Source organism: Pantherophis guttatus, chromosome 14, assembly GCF_059756535.1.
Source record: "Pantherophis guttatus breed Tessera chromosome 14, ASM5975653v1, whole genome shotgun sequence".
Taxonomy (NCBI): domain Eukaryota; kingdom Metazoa; phylum Chordata; class Lepidosauria; order Squamata; family Colubridae; genus Pantherophis; species Pantherophis guttatus.
The window spans coordinates 16089891-16117539 of NC_142076.1; the positions used below are offsets into that span (position 1 = coordinate 16089891).

General features: G+C 44.6%; 1 protein-coding gene across 1 annotated transcript in view; it reads right to left on the reverse strand.

The window, feature by feature from the left end:
* Nucleotides 1–27649, reverse strand: part of DNAH3 (dynein axonemal heavy chain 3) — a 93013-nt gene that overhangs the window by 53950 nt on the left and 11414 nt on the right. The window contains exons 8-28 of the mRNA XM_060692883.2: nt 27232–27427; nt 26433–26558; nt 24606–24801; nt 23535–23714; nt 22025–22161; nt 19785–19890; nt 18632–18810; nt 16887–17071; nt 15860–15983; nt 15268–15421; nt 14739–14883; nt 12590–12801; nt 12055–12146; nt 9749–9863; nt 7648–7764; nt 5893–6072; nt 4507–4643; nt 4043–4244; nt 2790–2882; nt 1800–1910; nt 98–212 (exon numbers count right to left, since the gene is read on the reverse strand). Of these exons, the coding sequence (XP_060548866.2) occupies nt 98–212; nt 1800–1910; nt 2790–2882; nt 4043–4244; nt 4507–4643; nt 5893–6072; nt 7648–7764; nt 9749–9863; nt 12055–12146; nt 12590–12801; nt 14739–14883; nt 15268–15421; nt 15860–15983; nt 16887–17071; nt 18632–18810; nt 19785–19890; nt 22025–22161; nt 23535–23714; nt 24606–24801; nt 26433–26558; nt 27232–27427 (3102 nt within the window). The remainder of the gene's footprint in view (nt 1–97; nt 213–1799; nt 1911–2789; nt 2883–4042; nt 4245–4506; nt 4644–5892; nt 6073–7647; nt 7765–9748; nt 9864–12054; nt 12147–12589; nt 12802–14738; nt 14884–15267; nt 15422–15859; nt 15984–16886; nt 17072–18631; nt 18811–19784; nt 19891–22024; nt 22162–23534; nt 23715–24605; nt 24802–26432; nt 26559–27231; nt 27428–27649) is intronic.

The following is a 27649-nucleotide window of genomic DNA, read 5'->3' on the forward strand; positions in this document are numbered from 1 at the left end:
TTACCTTCCCATCCATAACGTTCCTTGCTCTCCCGTCCACCCCTCTTAAGACAATCCATATTTCAACATCTGTTTCATCCTGCCCATTGGAACTTACCATGCACATCAATGACCGTAAGGGCACCCAGGGTCAACCGAGCTCCACTCGACAGCTTTCCTCTCACCAGTTCCACGATCTCCCCAATCTGCCTGTTGCTTTTCTCCAAAAATTCCTGAAGCAGAGAGACACAGCAATGAGGCTGGGCCTCCTCCTCACAGGAGCTGTCACCATAAGTCAGGGATGAAAATAAATGGCCCCCAGAAATTCCCAAAAGAGGTCAAAAGATTGGGGTATTTTTTTTTCTCTTATTTTGAAAAGGAGTTACATTTTTTTTAAAAAAAAATCACATACAGGCAACCCTTGACTTAAAGCCATTTGTTTGGTGAACCGTTCAAAGTTACAACTTATGCAACTTATGACTGGTACTTGTATTTACAAGCATCACGGCATCGCCGTGGTCGTGACATCCAAATTTGGGTCCTTGGCAAACCGGCATCTATTTCCAACAGTTGCAACATCCTGGGTTGCGTGACCACCATTTGCAACCTTCTGAGCCAGTGTCAGCGTACCAGCACTGACATAGAAAAGGGAGGCGAAGCCTGAACTTTTGCCTGCTAAATCCCTTTGAAGATTCAGTCTCCTCGGAGATGGGGAGGGGGGAGACATTCCTGTGATTTGACGAAGAAGGAATCAGAAAAGTGACTTGGAAGATAGCCAATAAGAAGCAGAGAATTGGGGATCGGAAAGGGAGGGATTGGGGGGCAAAGGTCAGTACTTCGTCAGATCACAGGAATGTCTCCCCCCTCCCCATCTCCGAGGAGACTGAATCTTCAAAGGGATTTAGCAGGCAAAAGTTCAGGCTTCTCCTCCCTTTTCTATGTCAGTGCTGGGACGCTGACAGCCAGTGGGGGAAACCAGATTTGCTTAATGATCCTGGGGCTCGCTTAATTGCAGTGATCCAATGAACAGCCTTGGCAAAAAAAAAAAAAAAGGTCTGAAAATTGAGTATGACTCACTTAACAATGACCTTGCTTAGCAATGGAAACGTTGGTTGTCATTGTGGTCGTAAGTCGAGGAATGCCTGCATAGAGCAGAACTCAATCATCTTTGATGGTTTTATCATTAAAAGTAAAGTAAGATGCTTTGGAGGGACGTGGTGGCTCAGTGGCTTAAAATGCTGAGCTCGTCGATCGAAAGTCGGCAGTTTGGCGGTTCGAATCCCTAGTGCCGTGTAACGGGGTGAGCTCCCGTGACTTGTCCCAGCTTCTGCCAACCTAGCAGTTCGAAAGCACGTCAAAAAAAATGCAAGTAGAAAAATAGGCACCACCTTTGGTGGGAAGGGAACAGCATTCCGTGCGCCTTTGGCGTTGAGTCATGCCAGCCACATGACCACAGAGATGTCTTCGGACAGCGCTGGCTCTTCGGCTTTGAAACAGAGATGAGCACCACCTCCTAGAGTCGGGAATGACTAGCACATATGTGTGAGGGGAACCTTTATCTTTAAGATGCATTGGTGGGGGGGGGGTTCATAACTCTGAACGGTCACTAAGCAACAGGTCATAAGTCAAGGACTACCCAAATCTGAATATTTTATATCTAGATAGGAACAGCATTAATATTGTGCAGTCTGGTACAATCTCTGCATACCAGCCATCACCAAGCAAAAGCTAGGAAATTCTGGGAGTTGTAGTCCCAACCTATCTAGAAGACTGAGAAAAGTTGCTATATCTGGAAATTTAAAGGGTATGTGTGAAATTACAGGCAAAGAGTTTTCCTTTATGGCTTCCGATACTTCTTTGGTCCAGAAGATTGAAGATACACAAATAACAACTTGTCCTGGCCACTGTAGCACCCAAGCTTTTCGAGGAACCTAAAAGAAATGCACACACACAAGAAAAAATATTTGCACCTTTTCCAGCTACAGCTACGAAGCATCAAACATCTGTTTTGACAGGAGTCAGAAAAGCACTTGTTAAAACAGTCGGTAATCCCTAAAATGGACTTTCTTCTTCTCTTTTTTAAAACATTTTTTTTTAAAAAACCTAAACAATAGTCCAGCAATTTTTCAGCATTTTCCTATCCCCTGTGTCTCTCAAAATCTCAAAATCTTAAGAGTTCCCTTTGGTCCAAATGGGACCTTTTAAAGTGAAAAGTCCAGCTTTCTTTCTCAATCTATTATGTGACTCTAAAGCAATTTTTTAAAAATCTGGTATATCAATATACAAACGAATCAGGGGTGAAATCCAGCAGGTTCTGACAGGTTCTGAAGAACCGGTAGCGGAAATTTTGAGCAGTTCGGAGAACCGGCAAATGCCACCTCTGGCTGGCCCCAGAGTGGGATGGGAATGGAGATTTTGCAGTATCCTTCCCCAAGAGTGGGGAGGGAATGGGGATTTTGCAGTATCCTTCCCCCAGGAATGGGGTGGGAATAGAGATTTTGCAGTATCCTTCCCCTGGAGTGGGGTGGGAATGGAGATTTTGCAGTATCCTTCCCCTGCCAAGCCATACCACGCCCAACAAGCCATGCCCACAGAACCGGTAGTAAAAAAAAATTGAATTTCACCACTGAAATGAATGTACAAGCTAGAAACTGTGAACAGCGGCTTCAGAAAATATAACGGTTTCAGCTTAGAAAATACAGCTGTTAACAATGAACCCAACACGTATAAGCACATCTGCATCTTGACTCCTTTTGTTGGATTGTGGGTCCAAGTTAACTCCTCAAAGCATTTGACGATTAGCTGCTCACCTCATCGTACCCTTTGATGCCATTTTCCATGACTTGCCTAATGCTAGCCAACATCATTTCTTCCACTTGCAATAGCCATTTCTCAACCATGCCCTGAAAGAATAAAAAGGGAGAGAAATGCAAACAACGACAAATTACAATGACAACCCATGCCCCACCAATAAGATAAGGGTAAAAAGGGAATGGGCATAGGAAGGAAGCTGCCACCAGTGCCACCACTGGTCCGCGGACTCAAAAAGGTTGGGGATTCCTGGCCTAAAACACCTCTCCTGCCCAGCTACACAGGATTTGCAAATGTACAAAAACGCAATTCAACATATTTTGACCATGTTGAAGTTGTGTAAAGGCTGGTCTAACTTTTTGCATCTAAAATAGGACATTTCCCGAAGCTGGGAAGGAAGGAAGGAAGGAAGGAAGGAAGGAAGGAAGGAAGGAAGGAAGGAAGGAAGGAAGGAAGGAAGGAAGGAAGGAAGGAAGGAATAGCAATAGCACTTATATACCACTTCACGGTGCTTTTACAGCCCTCTCTAAGCAGTTTGCAGGGTCAGCCTCTTGCCCCCAACAATCTGGGTCCTCATTTTACTGACCTCTGAAGAATGGAAGGCTGAGTCAACCTTGAGCTGGCCAGGATCGAACTCCTGGCAGTCGGCAGAATTAGCCTGCAATACTGCATTATAACCACTGGGCCACAACGGCTCATGGAAGGAAGGAAGCAAGCAAGCACAGAAAGACAGGAAGGAAAGAGAAAGAGAAAAAGAAAAGGGAAAAAGAGAAAGAAGGAAAGGAGAAAGGAAAGGAAAGGAAAGGAAAGAGGAAAGGAAAGGAAAGGAAAGGAAAGGAAAGGAAAGGAAAGGAAAGGAAAGGAAAGGAAAGGAAAGGAAAGGAAAGGAAGGGAAGGGAAGGGAAGGGAAGGGAAGGGAAGGGAGGGAAGGGAAGGGAAAGGGAGGGAAGGGAAGGGAAGGGAAGGGAAGGGAAGGGAAGGGAAGGGAAGGGAAGGGAAGGGAAGGGAAGGGAAAGGAAAGGAAAGGAAAGGAAAGGAAAGGAAAGGAAGGGAAGGGAAGGGAAGGGAAGGGAAGGGAAGGGAAAGGGAGGGAAGGGAAGGGAAGGGAAGGGAAGGGAAGGGAAAGGGAGGGAAGGGAAGGGAAGGGAAGGGAAGGGAAGGGAAGGGAAAGGAAAGGAAAGGAAAGGAAAGGAAAGGAAAGGAAAGGAAAGGAAAGGAAAGGAAAGGAAAGGAAAGGAAAGGAAAGGATTACCCTGGCATGAACTGGAAAGATTTTCTTAATAAAAGGAACAACTTCCTTCTCTGAACTGATCATTCCTGTGATTTCCAAGGCTTCAGTGAACTCCAGTTTTGCGATCCCCTCGAAGCACTTCTTCAGGTGTGGCTGAACGCGGAGAGGATCTTTGGTTTCAGATAAAATCTCCAGCAGCTCATCGTTTGAAAGGAAGAAGAACCTGTTCAAAAGAGATCCCCAGAGAGACAGGCCCATTACTTTTAGTGTTTTCCAATCTTAGCCCCATTAAGACATCTGGACTTCAACTCCCAGAATTCCCCAGGCAACAATAATACCTGAGGGGAATGAATGAATGAATGAATGAATGAATGAATGAATGAATGAATGAATGAATGAATGAATGAATGAATGAATGAAGGTCTGCTTAGCTAACCAATGGTTATAATGAGTGTCCTTTGCCTGCCAACTGGGAAGAGGCATACCTTGGGAAAAACAATCTCTTCTTTTCTAAGTAATTATTCAGGCCCTTCTGGATGTCTTCCAAAAACAGATTTGCTTCTTGAAGTCGGCTCAACATCTTGGGCTGTTCCGTAGCAATGAGGACTCGGGTGTCTTTAACCTACATTTCACAACAAAGATAAGAGACATCTGTGGAGATTCTCCGTCATCCAGGTCCTGGTTGTCCCAAAGGTGCTTTTTCAAGAGGCAGCTGGATTTTCTTTGTTATTCCTTGAAGACGTTTCCCTTCTCATCCAAGGAAGCTTCTTGGATGAGAGAAGCTTCTTGGATAAGAAGCAAAATGTCTTCTAAGAAAAACAAAGAAAATCCAGCGGCCCCTTGAAAAAGCGCCTTCGGGTTCTTCAGTTCCAACTGGTAGAACTGAAGCAGCTTCTTGGATGAGAAGTGAAATGTTTTCAAGGAAAAAAAATCCCAGGAGAATCTAGTTGTTGTCAGGGTTCCAAGTAACACCCCCAACGAAAGAAAACTCAGAGGCCTGAGTTTCCTCAAAGTTACACTTTATTAGAGATGTCATATTGGCACATCTGGGAAAACCCGAATCTGAAAAGTTTCCAGGTTTCCAGCCCACCCAAAGGAAAGTCTAAGCCCCTGCCCAGCATCCACATGTCCATCACACGGTCCAATCAAAGCACCGTCCCAACTGGAGATGCCTCCCAGTCACATCCCTCCAGGTGCAAGGCAGGATGTCCTTGACTTCTTGAGAAAGGAATGTTATTATGACTACATATCACCCCGGCTCCATACAATTCCCCCCTCCCAGTTTCCCACAGTAGTAAACATGGCAGGTCTGAAGGCCTAATACAAAAGATGGCTTCCAAGCCTGACAGTTGCCTTTTGGAAAAACCCTTTTGGGACAAGACTTAGCACTCCTGGTTGTGCTTCTTCTCTGAACTACCTTGCAGGTTTCACCAATGGGTCACCTTTATACCAGAAGCCATAAACGCAAAGCAAACCAGTCAACCAAGCTAACCAATCACTTCAATCAAGTAATCAAGTTCAATATGTTTTCAGAATGCCACCATAAGGTCGTTCATTAAGCCGGTGTGAGGACGGCTCTGGACCGAGGTGAAATGTTAGTGGTACCTATTTATCTACTCGCATTTGCATGCTTTTGAATTGCTAGTGGTACCTATTTATCTACTCGCATTTGCATGCTTTCAAATGCAATGGCGATGGCGGCGGATGGTTTGGAGAACCGGCAGCAAAAATCCATGCCCCCCACATGCCCCCCTCCCCACCAAGCCAAGCCCACAGAACCGATAGTAACAAATTTTACATTTCACCACTGCTCTGGACAAAATTCTGCAATGGGGATTTCCAAAACCGGCAGGCAAAAACCAAATCCCTACCGCTTGGGCCATGATGTCCTTCCAGTATGCATCTACTATTCCAAATTTTCGGCCTTCTTCGGGCATTTGAGCAATAATGTCCTCAGAGCTGAAGATGGGTTCCAAGTAGAGCCAGGTTGCCTGACATTTTAACCAGTTGTCCAAAATTTCCTGCATCAGGACAAGTTTTTCTTCCCATCTCTGGGGAAAAAAAAAAAAGTCGATTCTGTTTCAGAACTCAAAGGGCTTATTTTTAACCCCTACCCAAAAGACTAAAGTAGACATAAAAGTCATTCCTGTTTGATGGCTATGATTTGATTAGCCAGATTTACAAAATTGCACCCTCAGTCATTCAAAACACTCGTCTAAGCCTTTGATCCTCTAAAGCGAATAATAATAATAAATAAATAAAAACATTATTACGGTCATCGACCAGCAATAGACATACAATAAATTTAAAATAACACTGACATTAATCATGAATAATAACATCCCTGTTATGAAAATACATAATCTCAAACCGTTAAGGTCACTCCCTAATTTACATGAGTGGAGAGTCGATAAGTATGTGAGTAAACGTATTTTTCCAATAATTGTTATAGATACTGTATCTCCATAAAATTGGCACCAGTTGACATCTATAATTCTGTAACCCGTTTTTTTTCTTGTGGACATTGCAGTGACACAGAATTTTGCCACTGCCTGCGTGGTAGCCAGATTTGAGTCTTGTGTTCTGTCCCCGTCCCACACGCACACACACCAACAGACGTCCAAGAGTTAAAAACCAAACCAGCTGACAAAATCCTTATCCTTATGATAACGGAACTTGGCAGCAACCTAGTGGCTGCCTGCCAAGAGTTTATGATTCACGAAGGGAAGAGATAACGTCTCTCCACTTCTGGTACATCAAAGTAAAATGTTCAATAATTACAGAGTAACTTAAGTCCAAATATAATTCAGCAAAGTCTATAGCAAAAGTCCGGCAATGCAGAATGGCGTGGAAGCTTTCAGCTTTGTTCGTCACAAGGTTTGACTGGCCGCCACGCTCCCATTATACCCTGTGGGGTGTGGCCCAGTGACTCAGCCTAATCTCTGGCACGCCTTTTCTTCTGTTGCACGCGCTTATCTCTGCGACGCTGTCGAGGATCCAGCCAAGACTCATTACTCTCATCACCTGTGGCTGCGTGGATGTGCTTGGCCCCGGCCCTATCTCTTGCCCTTCGGCGGACACCGAAGGCATTGCCAAAGAGGAGGATCCTGGAGAGGGAGGCCTTGCCAACTCCTCTCCTTCACTCTCGGAGTCCTCTCCTGCCGATGACACAGGCTCAGGTAACGGAGCCACAACATCTTGGAGGAGAAAGCCTACATAAAAGTCGTCTGTCCTCCCTGGCAATCTCTCTAGCAAGGGGAGAATATATATTGACCTACATACTCTGTATAACTCACAGTACAATAAAACATGTGCAATATCTTCGACTTCTCCTTTTCCACATATGCATACCTGTTCTGCTATTGGTGTTCTCTTGTACCTACCCTGGAGAAGTGCTGAGGAGAGAACATTTAATCTGGCTCTGAAGAAAGCTATTCTTTGTTTTGGGAAGATCAGGTCATTTAGATATCTTGCTGATTCCCACACACCCTGCTTGATTCTGTCCCTACTGTGGAGAGGTAACCAATTTAGTTCTTCTTGGAACTCCATGTCCTTCATTCTATCGCTGATCTAGTGTCTGATGGTGAATTGTGATCAATGAGACAGGCCACTGTTAGGCCTCTTACCCGACATTCTGCTTCGATTGGCTTGATAAACGGAGAGCCGCACATGGTCTGCGTCTTGATGATGTGGTCATCCAGCAAAAGTTGAATGTCATCAATGGCTGAAAGGATGCTGGTATCCTGTAAGGAAACAGGTGGTTGCAGGGAAATTATTTTGACACTCAATTTCTAGGATCTTAAAACCCTTTTTCACTCCCCAATATCACTATTGGATCCATCACCCTGTAGATGCAGACTTCAAAAGCCATGTTGGCTGTGGAATTCAAAAGTTGGAAGTCCACATGTCTGAAGGATGCTCATCTTGAGAACCGATGCATTACATGACTAACCTACTATGCTTCCTATTTTATTCTTTGCTTCCTCATTATTGGTGATCTCAATTCTACAAAGGTAGATCCTGCCACTGTTTCATATGTTCTCCCTTTGGTTTCCATGTACCATCTGTATCGGAAACTACTGTCTGTCAGACCTGGAAGCCATCTTTTACCTTTGGCCCTTCAGGCCAGCCACATCTCCTTCTGTGGGAAAATGGGAAGGGGGGATTGCATAGAGTATAGATGATATGTAGTCAAAATAACATTCTTTTCTCAGAGAATCAAGGATGCAGTGCCCTGGCACCTGGAGTCGGATGACTGGGAGGTGTCTTCAGTTTGGACAGGGGATGATTGGACTATGTGATGGACATGAGGGTGCTGAGCAAGGACTTGAACTTTCACTTGGGTGTGGAAAACCTGGAAGCTCTCATATTTGGGTTTTCCCACATGTGCGAATATGACATCTCTAATAAAAAGTAGCTTTGAGGAAATCCAAGCCTCGGAGTTTTCTTTCGTTGGGGGTGTTACTTGGAACCCTGACACTGTGGCTGATAATATGAGGGTTGTCCCTCTCTCCAGAACCTGTCTCTTCCTCCTTCTTCTTCTTCTCCTTCTCCTCCTCCTCCCCTCCTCCTCCTCTTTGACCACTTTGGGTGGTCAAGAGGAAGACAAAATTCTGGTTCTTGCACCTCTGGCAGTCTCAACCATTGTTATTTGATGCTGCGGTAGACTGCCTTTGATGTTGCCTCTCCATCTTCTTCTGGGTCTGCCTCTTGTCCTTTGACCTCCTCCTCTTTTTGTAGCTGCCTTGTATAGTATAGAATCCCAAGGCATCCTCTCCAGGTGAGAAAACCACTTTACTTGCTGTTTCTGTATGTAGTTTAAACTGTATGTAGTTTAAACAGAACAATTAAAACTCGGACCACACATTTTCTGAATAGTTTTTATCCCAGAGCTATAATTGCACTCAACAATGAACTAAAAGGCCACCATCAGTGACCTGTTGGACAGCATTACTTGGTCTGTTGTGTGGATGTTTGGGTGATTTAGGGGTGGGGAATTTGTGGTGGGTGGGAGTGTGTCGGACCTGGTCTTTGGGCGTTAAGTGAATTTCGTTGTATGAGTATACTGTGTATACACGTACAATGACAATAAAGTTATTATTATTAAGCTTGTTTCTATTCTAATTCTTTCTCTTAGGATCTCTTTTTTTTTTTATTTTATCCCTTCTGGCCCCTCCAGCGGCTTTCCTCAAACATCTCATTTCCGTGGTGACTACTTTCACTTATGCTTTATTGCAAGCGTCCACGTTTGGCACTGGTAACACAGGGTGGGGATGAATATGATCTTCTGACATAGGCTTCCCCAAACCACAAAGCAGACTCCTTGTCCCGACAAAACCCCTTTTTATTAAGTTACTGTGAATTCCCCTCATTCACATCCAGCAAAGTCCCAGGAAACAGTCTTTCTAGGGTGAACTAATTAAGTGAACTAATTGCCTCAGTGGTGGGATTCAAAATTTTTTACTAACGGTTCTGTGGGTGTGGCTTGATGGGTGTGGAATGGCTTGATGGGTGTGGCTTGGTGGGCATGGCAGGGGAAGGATACTGTAAAATCTCCATTCCATCCCCAATCCAGGGGAAGGGTACTGCAAAATCCCAATTTCCTCCCAATCAGCTGGGACTTGGTTCAACTCAGGAGCAGACTCAAAGGAGGTCAAGCACCTTAAATGAAAAACATGAGTCAGACCAAAACAGAATTCAATGACAAAAAAGCGAAAACATACTGACCGTATCCCTGTATTTCACAAAAGTGAAGCGGATGTTGACCCATTCCGATTTCATCTTCTCCATGTTTTTCTCCAAGGAATATTCTTTGCTGGCTGCTGCACCAATCGGCTCGATTCTACAATGGGAAGGAGAAAGTTAGCAAAGCTGGCACCTGGTACCCCTGGAAGGAACGGAAGAGGACATCCAAGGAGCCTGGTGGAGCAGTGGACTAAACTACTGTTGAAGTAGTATTTAGCTGCCAGCTGCCTGCAATTACTGCGAGTTCAAATCTCACCAGGCTCAAGGTTGACTCAGCCTTCCATCCTTCTGAGGTAGGTAAAATGAGGACCCAGTTTGTGGGGGCAATAAGCTGACTTTGTATAAAATAGAACACCGCTTAGGGGGGGCCAAAAGCCCTACTAAGCAGGTATATACAAAAGTATGAAGGCTATTGCTTAAAAGCATTGTAAGCCGCACTGAGTCTCCGGAGAAGGGCGGCATATAAATCAAACTAATAAATAATAAACAAATAAATAAATAAACTTTCTCCGCTTTGGATTCGTAGGTTAACCCGCAGTTATCCAGTAACACCAATGGTCGGGGTGCTAAAAGAGAAGAAGGGGATATCAGGCCTGGAAGCCATCTTTTACACTAGACCTCCAGACCTGCCACATTTACTACTGTGGGAAACTGGGAGGGGGGATTGTATAGAGCCGGGGTGATATATAGTCATAATAACATTCCTTTCTCAAGAAGTCAAGGACATCTTGCCCTGAACCTCGGAGCCTGGAGCTGGGAGGCCTCTCCCTACGTGGCTCAGTGGCTCGTCGATCAGAAAGGTTGGCAGTTTGAATCCCTAGTATAGGTCTCCTGCGTTAGCAGGGGGTTGGACTAGATGACCTCCAAGATCCCTTCCAACTCTGTTACTGTTACTCCAGTTGGGATAATGTCTGATTGGACCATGTGATGGACATGTGGGTCCTAGGCAGGGACTTGAACTTTCCTTTGGGTGGGGAAAACCTGGAAACTTTCAGATTCGGTTTTTCCCAGATGTACCAATATGACATCTCTCATAAAATGGAACTTTGAGGAAACTCAAGCCTCGGAGTTTTCTTTCGTTGGGGGTGTTACTTGGAACCCTGACAGGGAACATTTTGCAAAATACAGCCAGGAAAATACATTCATTGCCTTTTTCTCTGAGTAGTCCTCGACTTACGACCACAATTGAGCCCAAAATTTCCATGGTTAAGCAAGACAGTTGTTAAGTGAATCACTGCCCCAATTTATGACCTTTCTTGTCGCAGTCATTAAGTGAATCACTGCAGTTAGTCATACGGTTGTTCAGCGAATCTGGCTTGCCCATTTGACTTTGCTTGTGTTGTGGCTCCGTTACTGGAGCCTGTGTCATCGGCAGGAGAGGACTCCGAGAGTGAAGGGGAGGAGTTGGCAAGGCCTCCCTCTCTAGGACCCTCCTCTCTGGCAATGCCTTTGGTGCCTGCTGAAGGGCAAGAGATAGGGCCGGGGCCAAGCAGGTCCATGCAGCCACAGATGGACAGTGATGAGAGTAATGAGTCTTGGCTGGATCCATGCCAGCGTCGCAGAGATAAACACACGTAACAGAAGAAAAGGCGTGCCCGAGATTAGGCTGAATCACTGGACCACACCCCACAGGATATAAAAGGGAGTGTGGTGGCCAGTCAAACCTTGTGATGAACAAAGCTGAAAGCTTCCACGCCATTCGGCATTGCCAGACTTTTGCTATAGACTTTGCTGGATTATCTCTGGACTTGATTAACTCCGTAATTATTGAGCTGTTTCTTTTGATGTATCAGAAGTGGGGAGAAGTTATCTCTCCACTTCATAAATAATAAACTCTTGGCAGGCAGCCACTAGGTTGTTGCCAAGTTCCGTTATCATAAGGAAAAAGACTTTGTCGGCTGGTTTGGTCTTTAACTCTTGAACGTCTGTTGGTGTGTGTGCGTGTGGTTGGGGACAGAACAACTTGTGAGAACGTCACAAAAAGGGCTCATGTGACTCCAGGACATGGCAATCGTCATAAATATTTCATTTCATTGTACGAGGTGCAATGACAATAAAGTAAACTAAATATGAACCAGTTGCCAAGCGTCCGAATTTTGATCACATGATCAGAGGTATGCTGCAACGGTTGAAAATGTGAGAACTAGTCAAAAGTGACTTTTTTCAGGGCCACTGTAACTTCAAACAGTTGTTAAACGAAAGGCCGTAAGTTGAGGACTATCTGTAAATACCTTTGGTTTCAACAAATAAGGATAAAGGATTTGGGGGGGGGAGCAGGTCTTCCTTACTTGTCAATATATTTTGACAGCCCATATTCCAACATATTCATCAATGAAGTCGTGTCATCGGGCCGTATCTCATAGCCCACAATCTCACTGATCTGGAAAATCAGAAGGGAGATAAGCATTACGAAGGAGAAATGGATGAAAATCCTAAATCGGGGTCCCCAACCAGTGGTGGGATTCAAAAAGTTTTACTACTGGTGAGCTCCCATGACTTGTCCCAGCTTCTGCCAACCTAGCAGTTTGAAAGCAGGTAAAAAATGCAAGTAGAAAAATAGGGACCCCCTTTGGTGGGAAGGGAATAGCGTTCCGTGCGCCTTCGGCGTTGAGTCATGCCGGTCACATGACCACGGAGACGTCTTCGGACAGTGCTGGCTCTTCGGCTTTGAAACGGAGATGAGCACACCGACCCCAGAGTCAGGAACGACTAGCACCTATGTGCGAGGGGAACCTTTACCTTTACCTTTTAACCCCCCCCCCACACACACACACACACAATCTTAACAACTCTGCACGTTGGATATTGTTCAGATCAGCAGACCTGTTCCCAATGCCGGTCTTTCATCCCATGATTGCAGGCGATTGAAAGCACGGGCAGATGTTGTTTGAACTTGTCAATTTTAAATTTCACGTTCTCCGCCATCCGCTTGGGGCCAGGAAGGTCTATAAAGGTCTTTGTCAATTTATACATGGTCCGCCACATGTTGGCGACGTCCTCGCTGATTTCTTCCGCGTTCAGTTGGAGGACAGGCCCTGCATGCCGAAAATGCAAAAAAAATAACATAAAAGAAAGAAACGTTAGAAGGAAGCACCCCGCAGATGGTGAGAAGCAGGAGCAAGCTTTCAAAACCAATTAAGTTTGACACATTCTAAACTCCATGAAAATATGAATTAGGAATGATCCTTCTGCATTAACCTGACAGCTGCATTAATGTGACATTAAGGTGACAGCAGCAGCAGGAATTATAAATCTTCCGCCCCCCCCCCCCACTCCCGACCACCCCATCAGCACTTGAGAAACGGTTGGCTGGAGCTGGTAAATAAGCAGAATAATGGCATTTGAATTATAATTTTTAAGATGGACAGGTCCTTGTGCAGGGATTCTAATTGGAGAAAAGGCAGCCTCAAGGACAACAGAAAAAGGAAAGCTTTTCAGACAGCTATTTTGAGCAGGAAAGCTCCGAACAAACGCCTAATTGGGGAGAGACTGTACAGTTTGAAAAATGGTTTCAGAGCATAAAGGATTCTCTGAGATTCCAGACCTTTTAACAGAGTTGGAAGGGAGCTTGGAGGTCTTCTAGTCCAACCCCCTGCTTAGGCAGGAAACCCTACACCACTTCAGACAAATGGTTATCCCACATCTTCTTAAAAACATCCAGTGTTGGAGCATCCACAACTTCTGGAGGCAAGTTGTTCCACTGATGAATTGTTCTCACTGTCAGGAAATTTCTCCTTAGTTCGAAGTTGCTTCTCTCCTTGATTAGTTTCCATCCATTTTTTTCTTGTCCTGCCTTCAGGTATTTTGGAGAATAGGTTTACCCCCTCTTCTTTGTGGCAGCCTATATATATATATTTTAATTAACTGAACATGTTTTATTCTACTAGCCTTCCCGGCAAGTGGTAAATGAATACAGGTCCTCAATTTACAACCTTTAGTTTACCAAGCATTTGAAGTCAGAGTGGCACTGAAAAAAGTAACTTACGACCAATCCTCGTACTTACAGCCGCCAGGACATTTACACAATCAAAATTCAGGCGCTTGGCAACTGACAAGTGTTTATGATGGCTGCAGTGTCTTGATGGAGTCATGTGATCCCCATTTGCGACCTTCCCAGCCAGCTTCTGACGATCAAAGTCAATGGGGGAAGCTGGAGTCACTTAACGATGGCATTTAGTGACATTTTTCCCAGTGGTGAAATTTTTACTACCGGTTCTGTGGGCGTGGTGTGGCTTGGTGGGCGTGGCAGGGGAAGGATACTGCAAAATCTCCATTCCCACCCCACTCTGGGGCCAGCCAGAGGTGGTATTTGCCGGTTCTCCAAACTACTGAAAATTTCCGCTGCCGGTTCTCCAGAACCTGTCAGAACCTGCTGGATTTCACCCCTGATTTTTCCCCCTATGCCATCACTCTGCTAAACAACTAATTCCCATAATACTGTCAAACTATCTTGAAATGCAGTGTTACCATCATTATTCTCATCTTCCCTATTCCCTATCACCTTATCTTCTTATGGCTATAACTTTGCCGCTTGTATCTTATGATTTAAATTGTTTAATTAGTATCCTAGTATGATTTAGGGTGATTGCTTATTTAGTATCCTATGACTATCACTAAGTGTTGTATCTTATGATTTACGATGAATGTAATCTTTACAATGACTACGATAATGATCTATCACTATTGTTGTGTGTACACTGAGAGCTTATGCACCGGAGAAATTCCTTGTCTGTCCAATCACACTTGGCCAATAAAGAATTCTTCTTCGATGTGATTCACTTAACGAATGCATAAATCCACTTAACAATCGTGGCCAGTCGTGGAAAATTCAATGCGGCTAACTTAACAACTTCCTTGCTTAGCCATGGAAATTCTGGTCCCCATTTTGGTCATAAATCGAAGACTCCCTCTTCATTCTTTTAATAAACGCCTTACGTTTATGAGAAATGCGTCACCCTGTACAAATCCTCACCGTTCATCCACTCCTCCGATTTCACATGAAAGTGGTAAGCGGTCACCCAAAGTTGCTCAAATGGCAGCTTGTGTGAAATGATGGTTTGCAGCAAAGGAAACTGACTTTTCTCTCGTTCAAGTAACTCCTCTTCCTTATTGATAGTCTGTTAAAATTAAGACAGCAGTTCAGATACAGGTTTGCATGACTTTAAAGAAGGAGGAAGAGTAGTTCTAGTCTACTTTAAGAGATTAAATGTCTAGTTTAACGAAGAGAAGGACTAGGGGAGACATGATAGCAGTGTTCCAATATCTCAGGGGCTGCCCCAAAGAAGAGGGAGTCAAGCTATTCTCCAAAGAGCTATTTGCCAGTTCTCCGAACTATTCAAAATTTCCGCTACCGGTTCTCCAGAACCTGTCAGAACCTGCTGGATTTCACCTCTGCTCAACACCAACCCGATGTCACACAGTCTATCTATCAATTTACATAGATTAGTCCTTCTGAAATCATTTAGATCCATGCTTAGCTCTTGGACTCTGGGAAGACTAACCTCATATTCCAGAAGAGCATGGTCCAAATTCTTTGACAACTCAGTGAATTTTTCCACGTTATTCTTCATTTCTTCCATGGTCATGACGTCCTTCTTCCGGAAACTTTCCACTTCCTTGTTATAACTTTCAAGGATAGCTTCAAATTCAGAGCATCTGGTTAGGAGCAAAGATAATTTTTTTAAAAAAAGCCATCTGACATTTTCTTTCCAAAATGGGCCGCGTGGGGGCTCCTGGGAGGGGCGGGGTGTGAGGGGCGGGCCCAGCCAGGAGTGGGATTTGGGGGTTCTCCGAACTGCACAGAATCTTAGCTAGGGGTTCTCCCAAACCCCTGCAAACCCCCAGCAGCCCCACCCCTGGACATGATCCTCCTTGACTCAACAGTAGTTTCCCTAAGATTTTGTCTCCATTTTCATTGCTTTCCCATCAATTATCTCCCCTTTTCATCGTTTTTTTCTGCATATATCAATTTTCTTTCCGCAGCTTCCCAAGCATCAAGGTGGGAACATCCCATCGCGTTAAAAATCCACCTTGAGCCAAGAAATATGGATCAGGAGAAAGGAAGTCTCTGCTCCCTGGTAGTCTGCAGCTCACCTTTTAATCAGGGCAATCTCGACTTGTTCCCTCCTGTTCATGAGTTGATTCCGACTGGTATCAAAGATGTCCTCGATCCCATCCGGCCAATGAAGAACTGTACTATTTAGTCTGATATCTTCACCTAGTAGATTAAAAACAGAAGGAGGGAGGTCATTTTTTCTATTTGACCAAGAAAGCATCCCAAAACCAGAAGCAGGCACGCTATGAGGGGGATCCAAAGTTTCCTCACGTCTATGATAGATCAAGTTGGTCTTCCAACCAGATCCAACATCTCGGAATCTTCCCCTTCGTTGCATTCCGTAGGTAGGGTTTAAAGAAAGTTGAGAGTTGGGGGAAGAGAAAGACTTCTGCTTCTTAGTCACCACGAATTCCAACCCCATCTAGAGAGGTTATGTTGTGGCCTGTTGGCTGCCAGCCCTCCAGCAGCTGAATCAGGGGAGGAGAAGGAGGAGCGGGAGTCAGGGTCAGAATCAGGGCTACTTGGGAGCTCCAAGGGGGAAGAGGGAATGGAGCTGGCAGAGAGAAAGAGACAGAGGCAGAGCCTGGGCTATCCGTCAGTCCTCAGATGGAGAGTCAACAGCCCCCAGGTCTGGAGGTGGCTGATGAGGAAGAGGAGGAACAGCTGGGTCCAGTGCCTGATGTGCAGATGTGCAGAAGGCAGAGGAGAGGAGAGCAGTGGAAATCCTTGGGATGGAAGAGCCACTGCTGATAGCGAGGCCCCACCCTAGCCTTGGGGATAAAAGACGGGGGGGAGATGAGTAGATGTGCAGACAACTATTCATCTCCCTGCCGGACGGACAGGCCAGCCTGAGAAAAAAACTTTTTCCCAGGGCTGCCGGCATTCCTAATAAAGGAATCTTTTGAGTTCACGTCAGAGGATTTGTCGTGTTTGAGGAGCTGGGTCAGAACAGGTTACCGAATTGATTCTTCTCAAGAAGAACCAATGAGCAGACGTTCCAAGGCCAAGCTTTGCCCCAGAAGCTTTGTCCCCGCACCAGAGGCCACGTTCTGTTCCCAAACGTACTGGGAAGGTCAGCGTAGTCCATTAGGAACTCGAGCCGGTAAATGGCTTCTCTGATTTCGCGGCGCAGCTTGAACACGGTGACTTCGCTGGATTTCTTCAGGTAGGCTGTGAGTTCCACCAGCTGCTCTGTGGTCAAAGGCACTTCGCTGACTTTGTCGGCAATGATATTGTACTGGTTGCAAATGCTTGAAACGAAGGAAAAAAGGAGGTTACTAGAACAGCCACCATACTTAATGCAAAGAATTATAGTTACAATCATGATATCATAACCTCCCATCCCTCCCTCTGTCCAATTTCCCTTTTCTGCTCCTTCCTTCTTTCTTCTCCTCCTTTTCACTTTCTCTCTCTCCTGCCTCCCCTTTCTCTTCTTCTTCCTCTCTCCATGTCTCCTTTTTCAACCTATGGCCCTCCAAAGACACTGAACCTCAACTCTTGTTGGCTTTCAACTCCTTGGTCAACATTGAAGTCAAACTCATCTGCGGAACCTCAGGTACAGACCACAGCAAGGCAGCCGCCATATTCATAAGCCCCACTAAATTCTATTTGTGGTGGTTTGTCAAATAGACCACAATGACCTGTGTTCACACAAAGCACTAAAACATAAGTGAAAAACCAAACCAAATCCTTTCAACTCAGAAGCGCCTTAGGACTTCAGAGACAAGTGCAATGGGAACCAAACCATATGATGGCTTAGCAAAATGAGTGAAGCTATCCCACTCTTCTATCTTATAGGTGGTCTTTGATTTACGGCTGCGCTTGCGCCCAACATTTCTGCTGCTAACAAGACAGTTGTCAGGTGAGTTTTGCCCCATTTTACAACTGTGCTTGGTGCAACCGTTAAGAGAATCCCTGGAGTTGTTCGGTTAATAACGTGGTTGTCAAGTGAATCGGGCTTCCCCCCCGTTGACTTTGTTTATCAAAAGGTTGCAAAAGGTGAACATGCAGCCATCATAAATATGAGTCAGTTGCCAAGTGTCCACATTTTGATCCGCCTAATCATGGGGTTACCGCGATGGTCAGAAACATGAAAAATGGTCCTAAGTCACTTTTTTCCCCTGCCGTTGTAACTTTGATCACTAAATGAATGAGTATAATAGAATAGAAAATAGGGAATAGGGAAAGAGTAGGGTAGAGTAGAGTAGAATAGAATTTAAAATAGAGTAGAGTAGAGTAGAGTAGAGTAGAGTAGAGTAGAGTAGAGTAGAGTAGAGTAGAGTGTAGAATAGAATTTAAAATAGAATAGAGTAGAGTAGAGTAGGGAATAGGGAATAGGGAAAGAGTAGGGTAGGGTAGGGTAGGGTAGGGTAGGGTAGGGTAGAGTGGAATGGAATGGAATGGAATGGAATGGAATGGAATAGAATAGAATAGAATAGAATAGAATAGAATAGAATAGAATAGAATAGAATAGAATAGAATAGAATAGAATAGAATAGAATAGAATAGAATAGAAATCTGGAAGGGACCTTGGAGGTCTTCTAGTCCAGCCCCCAATCTCAGACAGGTGACTGTCCAGTCTCTTTTTAAAAACCTCCAGGGATGGAGTGCCCAATTGTTGTAAATTGTGGATTGCCTATACTCTAATCCTATCTGCACAGATTATTTCCTATTTATTCCTTCGTATTTGATGATACCGATGATTGAACCTGCCTGCCTACCCTCCCGCACAATTACAGGGCCTTCCAAGGCGTTCCCTCGTGCTGGAAATGACCCATCCTCTCAGGCAAAGGCTGTTCTCCCCACCATACCTCTTGTTCAGGTTCCTGTTTTCCTCAACTTCAAACTCAATCAATCTATCCTTCAGCCTCTGGGTCCGATTGCAAAGTTCTTCGTTCAGTTTCAGGGCGTCCAGGCAGAAGAGAGCCAAGGGGACGGTGACGTGCAAGGAAGCAATTTCTTTCTTCAATTTCGTCAAGCCGTCGATTTTCTGCAAGGCGACAGAAGGAAGGGGAATTGTTACGGCAGAAATAAGAAAAGCCACAAGAGGTTTATTTTAGCCTATTGGAGGGAAAGCAGGTCCCGTGTCTGAATCTAGATTAGGCTGAAGGAAGAGAAAAATACGGTCTACAAATGACTGTCTTGTTTTGGACTGGCGCTTAAAAATCTCACATAGGGTTATTATAGGTGCAATTATAGGTAATCCTCGACTTACGACCGCAACTGAGCCCAACATTTATGTGGCTAAGTGAGACAAGTGGGTTTTGCCTCATTTCATCACCTTTCTTGCTTTTGTTCTTAGTTGCAAAGTCGTGTCCGACCCATCGTGACCCCATGGACAACGTTCCTCCAGGCCTTCCTGTCCTCTACCATCCCCTGGAGTCCATTTAAGATCATGCCGACTGCTTCGGTGACTCCATCCAGCCACCTCGTTCTCTGCCGTCCCCTTCTTCTTTTGCCCTCCATCGTTTTCCAGCATTAGGTTCTTCTCCAGGGAGTCCTTCCTTCTCATTAGGTAGCCAAAGTATTTGAGTTTCCTCTTCAGGATCTGGCCTTCTAAAGAGCAGTCAGGGTTGATCTCCTCTAGGACTGACCGGTTGGATCGCCTTGCAGTCCAAGGGACTCGCAGGAATCTTCTCCAGCAACAGAATTAAAAAAAAAAAGCAGAGACATCACTCTGCCAACAAAAGTGCGTATAGTCAAGGCGATGGTTTTCCCAGTTGCAATGGATGGCTGTGAAAGTTGGACCATAAGGAAGGCTGAGCGCCAAAGAATCGAGGCAAGAAAAAGGTGGTAAAATGGGGCTAAGCTCACTTAACAAATGTCTGACTGAACATAAATTTGGGCCGCAAGTTGAGGATTACCTGTATATCCATGTTCCCTACAAGTGTTATTTTAGGAAAGGCTGTTCCTAGGTTTACATGAACAAGAACAATCCACTTCTCGCACAACGAAAAGCAATACCTCTACAAAATCTTCCAGCTCGTGTCTTTTGCTTAGAAATTCAGTCACCTCTTTGTCGGCATTGCTGTTCAAGAGATCGTTGTATTTCTTATACACGTTCAAGTACCTTCAATGCAAAAAGATTGCGCGGGAAAGAAATGATTTAAATCAAGATGCAGAACAAACTTTTTTTTTCCTCAAAGAGCAGTAGCATCTCACCCTATTCTCTGGGATAATTTCGCACATTATAAGCCACGTTGTGTTTAACTATGGTTTATTTGGATACAAGTCTTGATTTGACTCACCCATTACGTTATGGCACACTGACAGGATTCACGTCATCCTAAATCAAAGATAAACTAGCTATGGAGGCTTAACAAGTAATTCCCTCAACACTGTCAAACTATTTACTAAGTCTGCACTACTATTAATCTTCTCATCATTCCCACCACCCATCTCCTTCCACTTATGACTGCATGACTGTAACTTTGTTGCTTGTATCCTTACGATTTATATTGATATTGTTTCCTGATTGCTTATTTGTACCCTATGACTATTGTTAAGTGTTGTACCTTATGATTCTTGATGAACATATCTTTTCTTTTATGTACACTGAGAGTGTATGCACCAAGACAAATTCCTTGTGTGTCCAAGGAACAATAAAGAATGGCCAATAAAGAATTCTATTCTACTCTACTCTACTCTACTCTACTCTACTCTACTCTACTCTACTCTACTCTACTCTACTCTACTCTACTCTACTCTACTCTACTCTACTCTATTCTATTCTATTCTATTCATCCAGGGGTGAAATCCACCAGGTTCTGACAGGTTCTTGAGAACCGGTAGCGGAAATTTTGAATAGTTTGGAGAACCGGCAAATGCCACCTCTGGCTGGCCCCAGAGAGGGGAGGGAATGGGGATTTTTTTTTTTAATTTGATTTATATGCCGCCCTTCTCTGGAGACTCAGGGCGGCTTACAATGTGTTAAGCAATAGCCTTCATACTTTTATATATTTATACAAAGTCAGTTTATTGCCCCCACAAACTGGGTCCTCAATTTTGCAGTATTCTTCCCCCAGGAGTGGGGAGGGAATGGGGATTTTGCAGTATCCTTCCCCTGGAGTGGGGAGGGAATGGGGATTTTGCAATATCCTTCCCCTGGAGTGGGGAGGGAATGGGGATTTTGCAGTATCCTTCCCCTGGAGTGGCGTGGGAATGGAGATTTTGCAATATCCTTCCCCTGCCACGCCCATCAAGCCATGCCCACCAAGCCACGCCCACAGAACCGGTAGTAAAAGAATTTGGATTTCACCACTGGCTTAATCCAATGTACTGTATGTCCAAGTATTTATCTTTCAGGAGATATTCTGTTAGCAAGCCATGACCCTTTTGTTCACTTCGGAACAGAGGCGTCAAATTCAGTGAATTAATTGTGGGGTCCTTGGTCCTCTCTGAGCTTGAGTTGTTTTCTTGCAGACGTTTAATTACCCAACTAGGTAACAGCATCAGTGCTCAAAGGGAGTGGGGTTTGCGGAGTAGAGGAAGAGGAGGACTGTGGAGTTTTTAGTGCTTTCTGAACTTGGTTGTTTTCTTGCAGATGTTTCATTACCCAACTAGGTCACAACATCAGTAACAGATGATCACCATCAGAGCACCATCAACACCATCAGAGCGCTGATGATATGACCTAGTAGGTTAAAAAAACGTCTGCAAGAAAACATCTGCAAAAATCCAGGAGCCTGGATAGCTCAACAGACAGAAGCACTGTAATTTAACACCAGCTGTCTGCAATTAAAGTAAGATTGAATCTCCCCAGGCTCAAGACTGACTCAGCCTTCCATCCTTTCTAAGGTAAGTAAATTGAGGACCCAGTTTGTGGGGACAATAAGTTGACTTTGTATAAAATATACAAAAGAATGAAGGCTGTTGCTTAACGCACTGTAAGCCGCCCTGAGTCTCCGGAGAAAGGCGGCATATAAATCAAATTTTAAAAAAACAAAACAACCAAGCACCGAGGACTCCACAACTCAACCCTGAAATACAAATATTCTCTTCTATTGATCTCAGTGATTTTAAAAAATAATCATAGAATGGAACAAAATGATGGCCAACAGCCTCACCTCCCCCCATGGGAATTTATGCCATCAGGACATAACATCAGGAAAACTTCAGAAAGAAATGCCAAGAAGAAAAATTGCTATTATTAAATACGGGAGAATCACCTCTCCCCTATGTTCTTTTATTTCCAACAAACTTACTTCTGTGGGCCTATTAGATTGAGGTCAAATATTTCTGCAGTTTTTTGTACATAATCGGCCACCAATGTTTCATCCTTGTTGACCGTACGAAGAATTAGGTCATCTCCTTTTAATTCCGGGAAAAGCTTAACTTGAACCTAAAATGCAAAAATAAATATTAACATCATACACACTCAAAGTAAGATCATCAATCTCACGCAAAGTATTTTATTAGCCTGATGAGGAAATCACATCCCAGCAAAAGTTTGAGTTCAAACCTCAACCTTAACTCAGAAATATATTCCAAAATTGGAGGATTAAGGTCTCAACAGACAGAATAATTGACGTTTTATGATCCTATCTATTCAAGACTATGAATAGTCTAGCAGGACTGGGCTATAAAATCCCTGATCTTTGCTGACATCTAGTGGCTGGTCAGGTTTTTACAATTCAGATGTTATAATTCTAAATTCTAGAGATACAGGTGAGACTAGCTGTAATCATTTATGTGACCAATTCTTTAAAGATGTATCACTTAACCCAGAAGGTCACTAAGCAAGTGAATGAAAAGGCATGGAGGTACGTGGTTAGCTTTTTTATATTATTATATATAAATCCAGCCCACTGCTTTGTAAATCATGCTTCAGAGTTTTACAAGGTGTGAACTGAAGCACAGTGGAAAAAAGAAACATAACTTCCTAGTGTGGTGTTTCATTCTACAATGTCAGGCATGAAAAATCAGGACTGCAAGTTAAATTCTAATTAAATTGATTTATTGCTCATGCCTATACACAATATATCCAGTCAACTAATAGCCAGCACTAAATTGGCAGTAGATAAGAGCTAATGGAATTCAAGAGGGTTTGGACTCGGGACTCACTTATGGGAACATAAGGATTCCAGGCTGATTCCTCTCTTGACTCCCTCCCCAGATTCGCCTGTCCTCCTCCTACAACAGCCATTTTTAATTTAAAGATAAAGGTTCCCCTCGCACATATGTGCTAGTCGTTCCCGACTCTAGGGGGCGCTGCTCACCTCCGTTTCAAAGCCGAAGAGCCAGCGCTGTCCAAAGACGTCTCCGTGGTCATGTGGCCGGCATGACACAACACCAAAGGTGCATGGAACGCTGTTCCCTTCCCACCAAAGGTGGTCCCTATTTTTCTACTTGCATTTTTTACCTGCTTTCGAACTGCTAGGTTGGCAGAAGCTGGGACAAGTCACGGGAGCTCACCCCGTTACGCGGCACTAGGGATTCGAACCGCTGAACTGCTGACCTTTCGATCGACAAGCTCAGTGTCTTAGCCACTGAGCCACAGTGTCTCTCTTATGACCATTCAATTAATGATGGTTCAAAGTTACAACAACCTCAGAAAAAGTTACTTCTTAAGCTGTATTCCTGCTTCAGACCATCAGCCTAACCTCCCGGTCCAGGTTTAGTTGAGGAAGTTTAGGGCCCCCAGTCAATGGTGACTTCTTCAACCCTGAAGTAACCCAAGAAATGAACTGGGGCCACGTTTTTCCTTTGGCATACCTTTGGAAGACCTTCCGAATATTTGAGAATCTCAATAAAACAGCGGTAGACTAAATCCCACAAACTCTGCACGTCGGGATCAAATATAATGGACGGATCTTCCACGTCTAGTTTGAGGACCAATATTTGAGGAATAAAGAACTGCATATCTTGATAAACGTCACCAAAATCATTTCCATCCTCAAGAGAAAGAAGGAAAGAAATCATGAGATCATATGCAAGGGTATAAGCAGAAAGGATCGATTTTCGGGATCCGGGGCTGTCTACAATTGAAGTTTATGGAGTTTTTCACGCTTACAATCACTGAGGTCATGTGATTAAAATTCGGAGACTTGGCCACTGATTCACATTCTTGATGAAAAGCTCCCTTAAAAAGCAGGAAGCAGGAATTGGTCCCGGCAAAACCTCTTTTATTACACAACTGTGAATTCCTTTCATTCACAGGCAGTACGGCTGGTCCAAACAGTTTTTCAAAGGAATATTTATCAACACAAACCTTATCTCGCTTGGCAAGCTGCCACGTAACTTGTTTCCAAAGGCAGAGGAAGGCAAAACTTGGTGCAGTCTCATAGAGTCACGAACTGAACTTTCCACCCTTGAAACTACCGAACGAATGAATTGTTTCCTGCAAAAGCCCCCTCCCTCTTCGCTCCTCTTTTATTTCCTGTGGGAGGGGCCAATCATCTCTAAGGTGTAGCTTTACTCCCAAGTCGACCCCGTTTTCTGAGTTGTTCTTGTCTTCTGGCAGCTCTGCGCATGCTCACACTGGGAACAGGCTCCAGCTGTTCCTCTGCCTCGCTGCTGTCTACCTCCTTTTCTGCCTCCAATGCAGAGCCCTCGTCTGAGCTTTCCCCAGCCCCCAGGACTGGCCCATGTTCCTCCCCAACCTCCTCACTGACTCTGCTGCCAGCTCCGCCTTAACTTAATGACTGCAGTGATTCACTGAACAACTGGGGCAGGGAAGGTCGTAAAACGGGGCAAAATTCACTTAACAAATGTCTCACTTAACCACAGAAATGTTGGGCTCCGTTGTGGCCGTAAGTCGAGGACCACCTGTATGCCACAACCTACCTTGTGTATCTTAAAAAAATTGAGCAGGTCCTCTAGAGAATTGATGACCATCTCCCGCAGCTGCAGGGACATCAGGATGCCGACCGAAGCAAAGTATTCCTCTATTTGCTGAGAGGAATCTAAGTCATTTTGCGGGGCAAGGTGCAACCACTTCTCTTTCTGCTCAATGAAGAGGTCAGCGCACCTGGGGATCCACCTGTAACAATGTGCAAAGTGTCGTTTGCTCAAGTATTTTTGGGTGGGGCAGTTCAATGATGAGTTGCAAAGGCCTTGAGATCATATAGCTGGAGGACAAACTACAAAGATCTTAAAGGGGAAGTCAAGCAAAGAGGGGACAAAGTTTTGATCGTTCTGCCTCGTATTCCAGAGTGGTGGCTACTCGTTCTGGCGTGTATGCGAACAGGTTAGTAAATGTTATAGGGAATACAACCCTCAGCCTCTGCTTCCTAAAAGTACCAGTGGACATTCCTAAGAGGTGTCCTGGTGGACACTCTTCCTAAGTGGGCCAGTGGACATTCCTAAGAAGCAGAGGCTAAGACCAGGGGTGACATGATAGCAGGGTTCCAATATCTCAGGGGTTGCCCCAAAGAAGAGGGAGTCAAGCTATTCTCCAAAGCACCTGAGGGCAGGACAAGAAGCAATGGGTGGAAACTGATCAAGGAGAGAAGCAACTTAGAACTAAAGAGAAATTTCCTGACAGTTAGAAGAATTCATCAGTGGAACAACTTGTCTCCCGAAGTTGTAAATGCGCCAACACCGGAAGTTTTTAAGAAGAGATTGGACAACCATTTGTCTGAAGTGGTGTAGGGTTTCCTGCCTAAGCAGAGGGTTGGACTAGAAGACCTCCAAGGTCCCTTCCAACTCTGTTATTCTATTCTATTCTATTCTATTCTATTCTATTCTATTCTATTCTATTCTATTCTATTCTATTCTATTCTATTCTATTCTATTCTATTTTTTTTTTAATTTGATTTATATGCCGCCCTTCTCCGGAGACTCAGGGCGGCTTACAATGCGCTAAGCAATAGCCTTCATCCTTTTGTATATTTATACAAAGTCAGCTTATTGCCCCCACAAACTGGGTCCTCAATTTACCTACCTTAGAAAGGATGGAAGGCTGAGTCAATCTTGAGCCTTGGCGAGATTCGAACCCTGCAGTAATTGCAGGCAGCTGGTCTTAATAACCAGCTTAATAACAGGGTGCCTTAAACCCCTGTACTACCAAGGCTATTCTATTCCATTCCATTCCATTCCAGGCTAGGGCAGTGATTAAAATACAGGTAGTCCTTGACTTGCAACCATTTGTTTAGTGACTGGTTGAAGTCACAACAGCCATGAAAAAAAGTGACTTAGCATGGGTTTTCACCCTTACGACCGTTGCAGCATCCCCGTGGTCACGTGATCAAAATTCAGGTGCTTGGCAACTGGCATGTACTTATGACGGTTGCCGTCTCCCGGGATCATGTGATTCCCTTTTGCCACCTTCTGACCAGTAAAGTCCATGGGGAAACCAGATTCACTTAACAACCAGGTTACTAACTTACCAACTGAAGTGACTGACTTAACAACTATGGCAAGGAAACCTCACTGAACAAATGTCTCACTTAACAACAGAAATGTGGGGCTCCATTGTAGTTGTCACAGGATCAAAATTTGGGCCACCGGCCTATATTTATAATGGTTCAACCATCGTCCTTTGTAATCTTCCCGGATGGGGCAAAACGTTTCCCTTAACCAACATTTCACTTAGTGATAGAAACATTAGGCTCAATCATGGTCGTACGTCGAGGACTGCCCCGAATTTGGCACGGTTTGAATATCTCTAACCTGGTCTGAAGGATCTCCTGAGCTTCCTGGCACTGTCCTCGGATCAGCTCTTCAAATTCGCTCGGAAGGAGGGGCAAATCTCCTTCCAGGATCTCCTTCGTACGAACGAATCTCAGTTCAGAAAACCTAAATGGGAGAGAGAGAGTCACAGTTCACCTTGTGAGAGGAGCTGGCAGCATATTCGGACAGTGAGGAGGTTGGGGAGGAACATGGGCCAGTTCTGGAGTCGGGGGAAGGCTCTGATGAGGGCTCTGCGTCGGAGGCAGAGATGGGGCCAGGGCCGTCCGACAGTTATCAGCTACCTTCAGAGTCGGAGATAAGTGAGGCTGAAGAACAGCTGGAGCCTGTTCCTGATGTGCGCATGCGCAGAGCTGCCAGGAGAAGGGAATAATTAAGGAATAAGGGGCGACTCAGGAGTAAAGCCACAGGTGGAGGGTGAATGGCCCCTCCCATAGGGAATAAAGAGGAGCGAAAGGGGAGGGGAGTTTGCAGGAGACAATTAGTTCAGTTCATTAGAGTGAAGATCTGTTCCTGACTTCTTGCCGAGTATTGTCTGCTACAGAGTGGCGTTTGGAAGATATCAGCTTGGCAGCTCTCCAAGCCTGATCAAGGTCTGTAGTTGTGAAATCTCTTGCAAGACTGTTGGCCGGGACTTTGCTGGAGAGGAATTCCCTTTAAACTAAATAAAAGGGGTTTTATCGGGACGAGGAGTCGGCTTCGTGCTTTTGGGGGAAGCCTAGGTCAGAACGATTTATGGATAGCAAAAAAAAAAAAATCATGTTTAAGCAAGATGACTCACTCAGAAAACCAGAGTTGCTGCAAAGTGAGCATCATAGGGTTCACGGTGAAGAGGTGGGTCTCGTTCCAGATTTTGGTTTCTTGGTAAATTTTGTGCCAAGGAACCGGAGCCCGGATCACTCGTCGGGGAAAAGGTTGAGGGATGTTGCGTATGAAGAGTCTTTTTTTCTCGGCTGGATCCATCAAGATGTAATCAACTGGCACACAAAGGGAAGAACAAGATATGGGAAGCAAACCAGAAAGGGAATTAAAACGGTAATGCAATCTTTTAAAAGCGAGAATCAAATGCACCGATAGGCACTAGGTGGCACTGTGCAAAACAACGGAATTGCGTTCACCCAAATTTTGCACACTTTCCTGACACGTTAAGAGTCGGAGCCAGAAAAATAGACAAACCAATTCCATAATGTGGCTTTGAA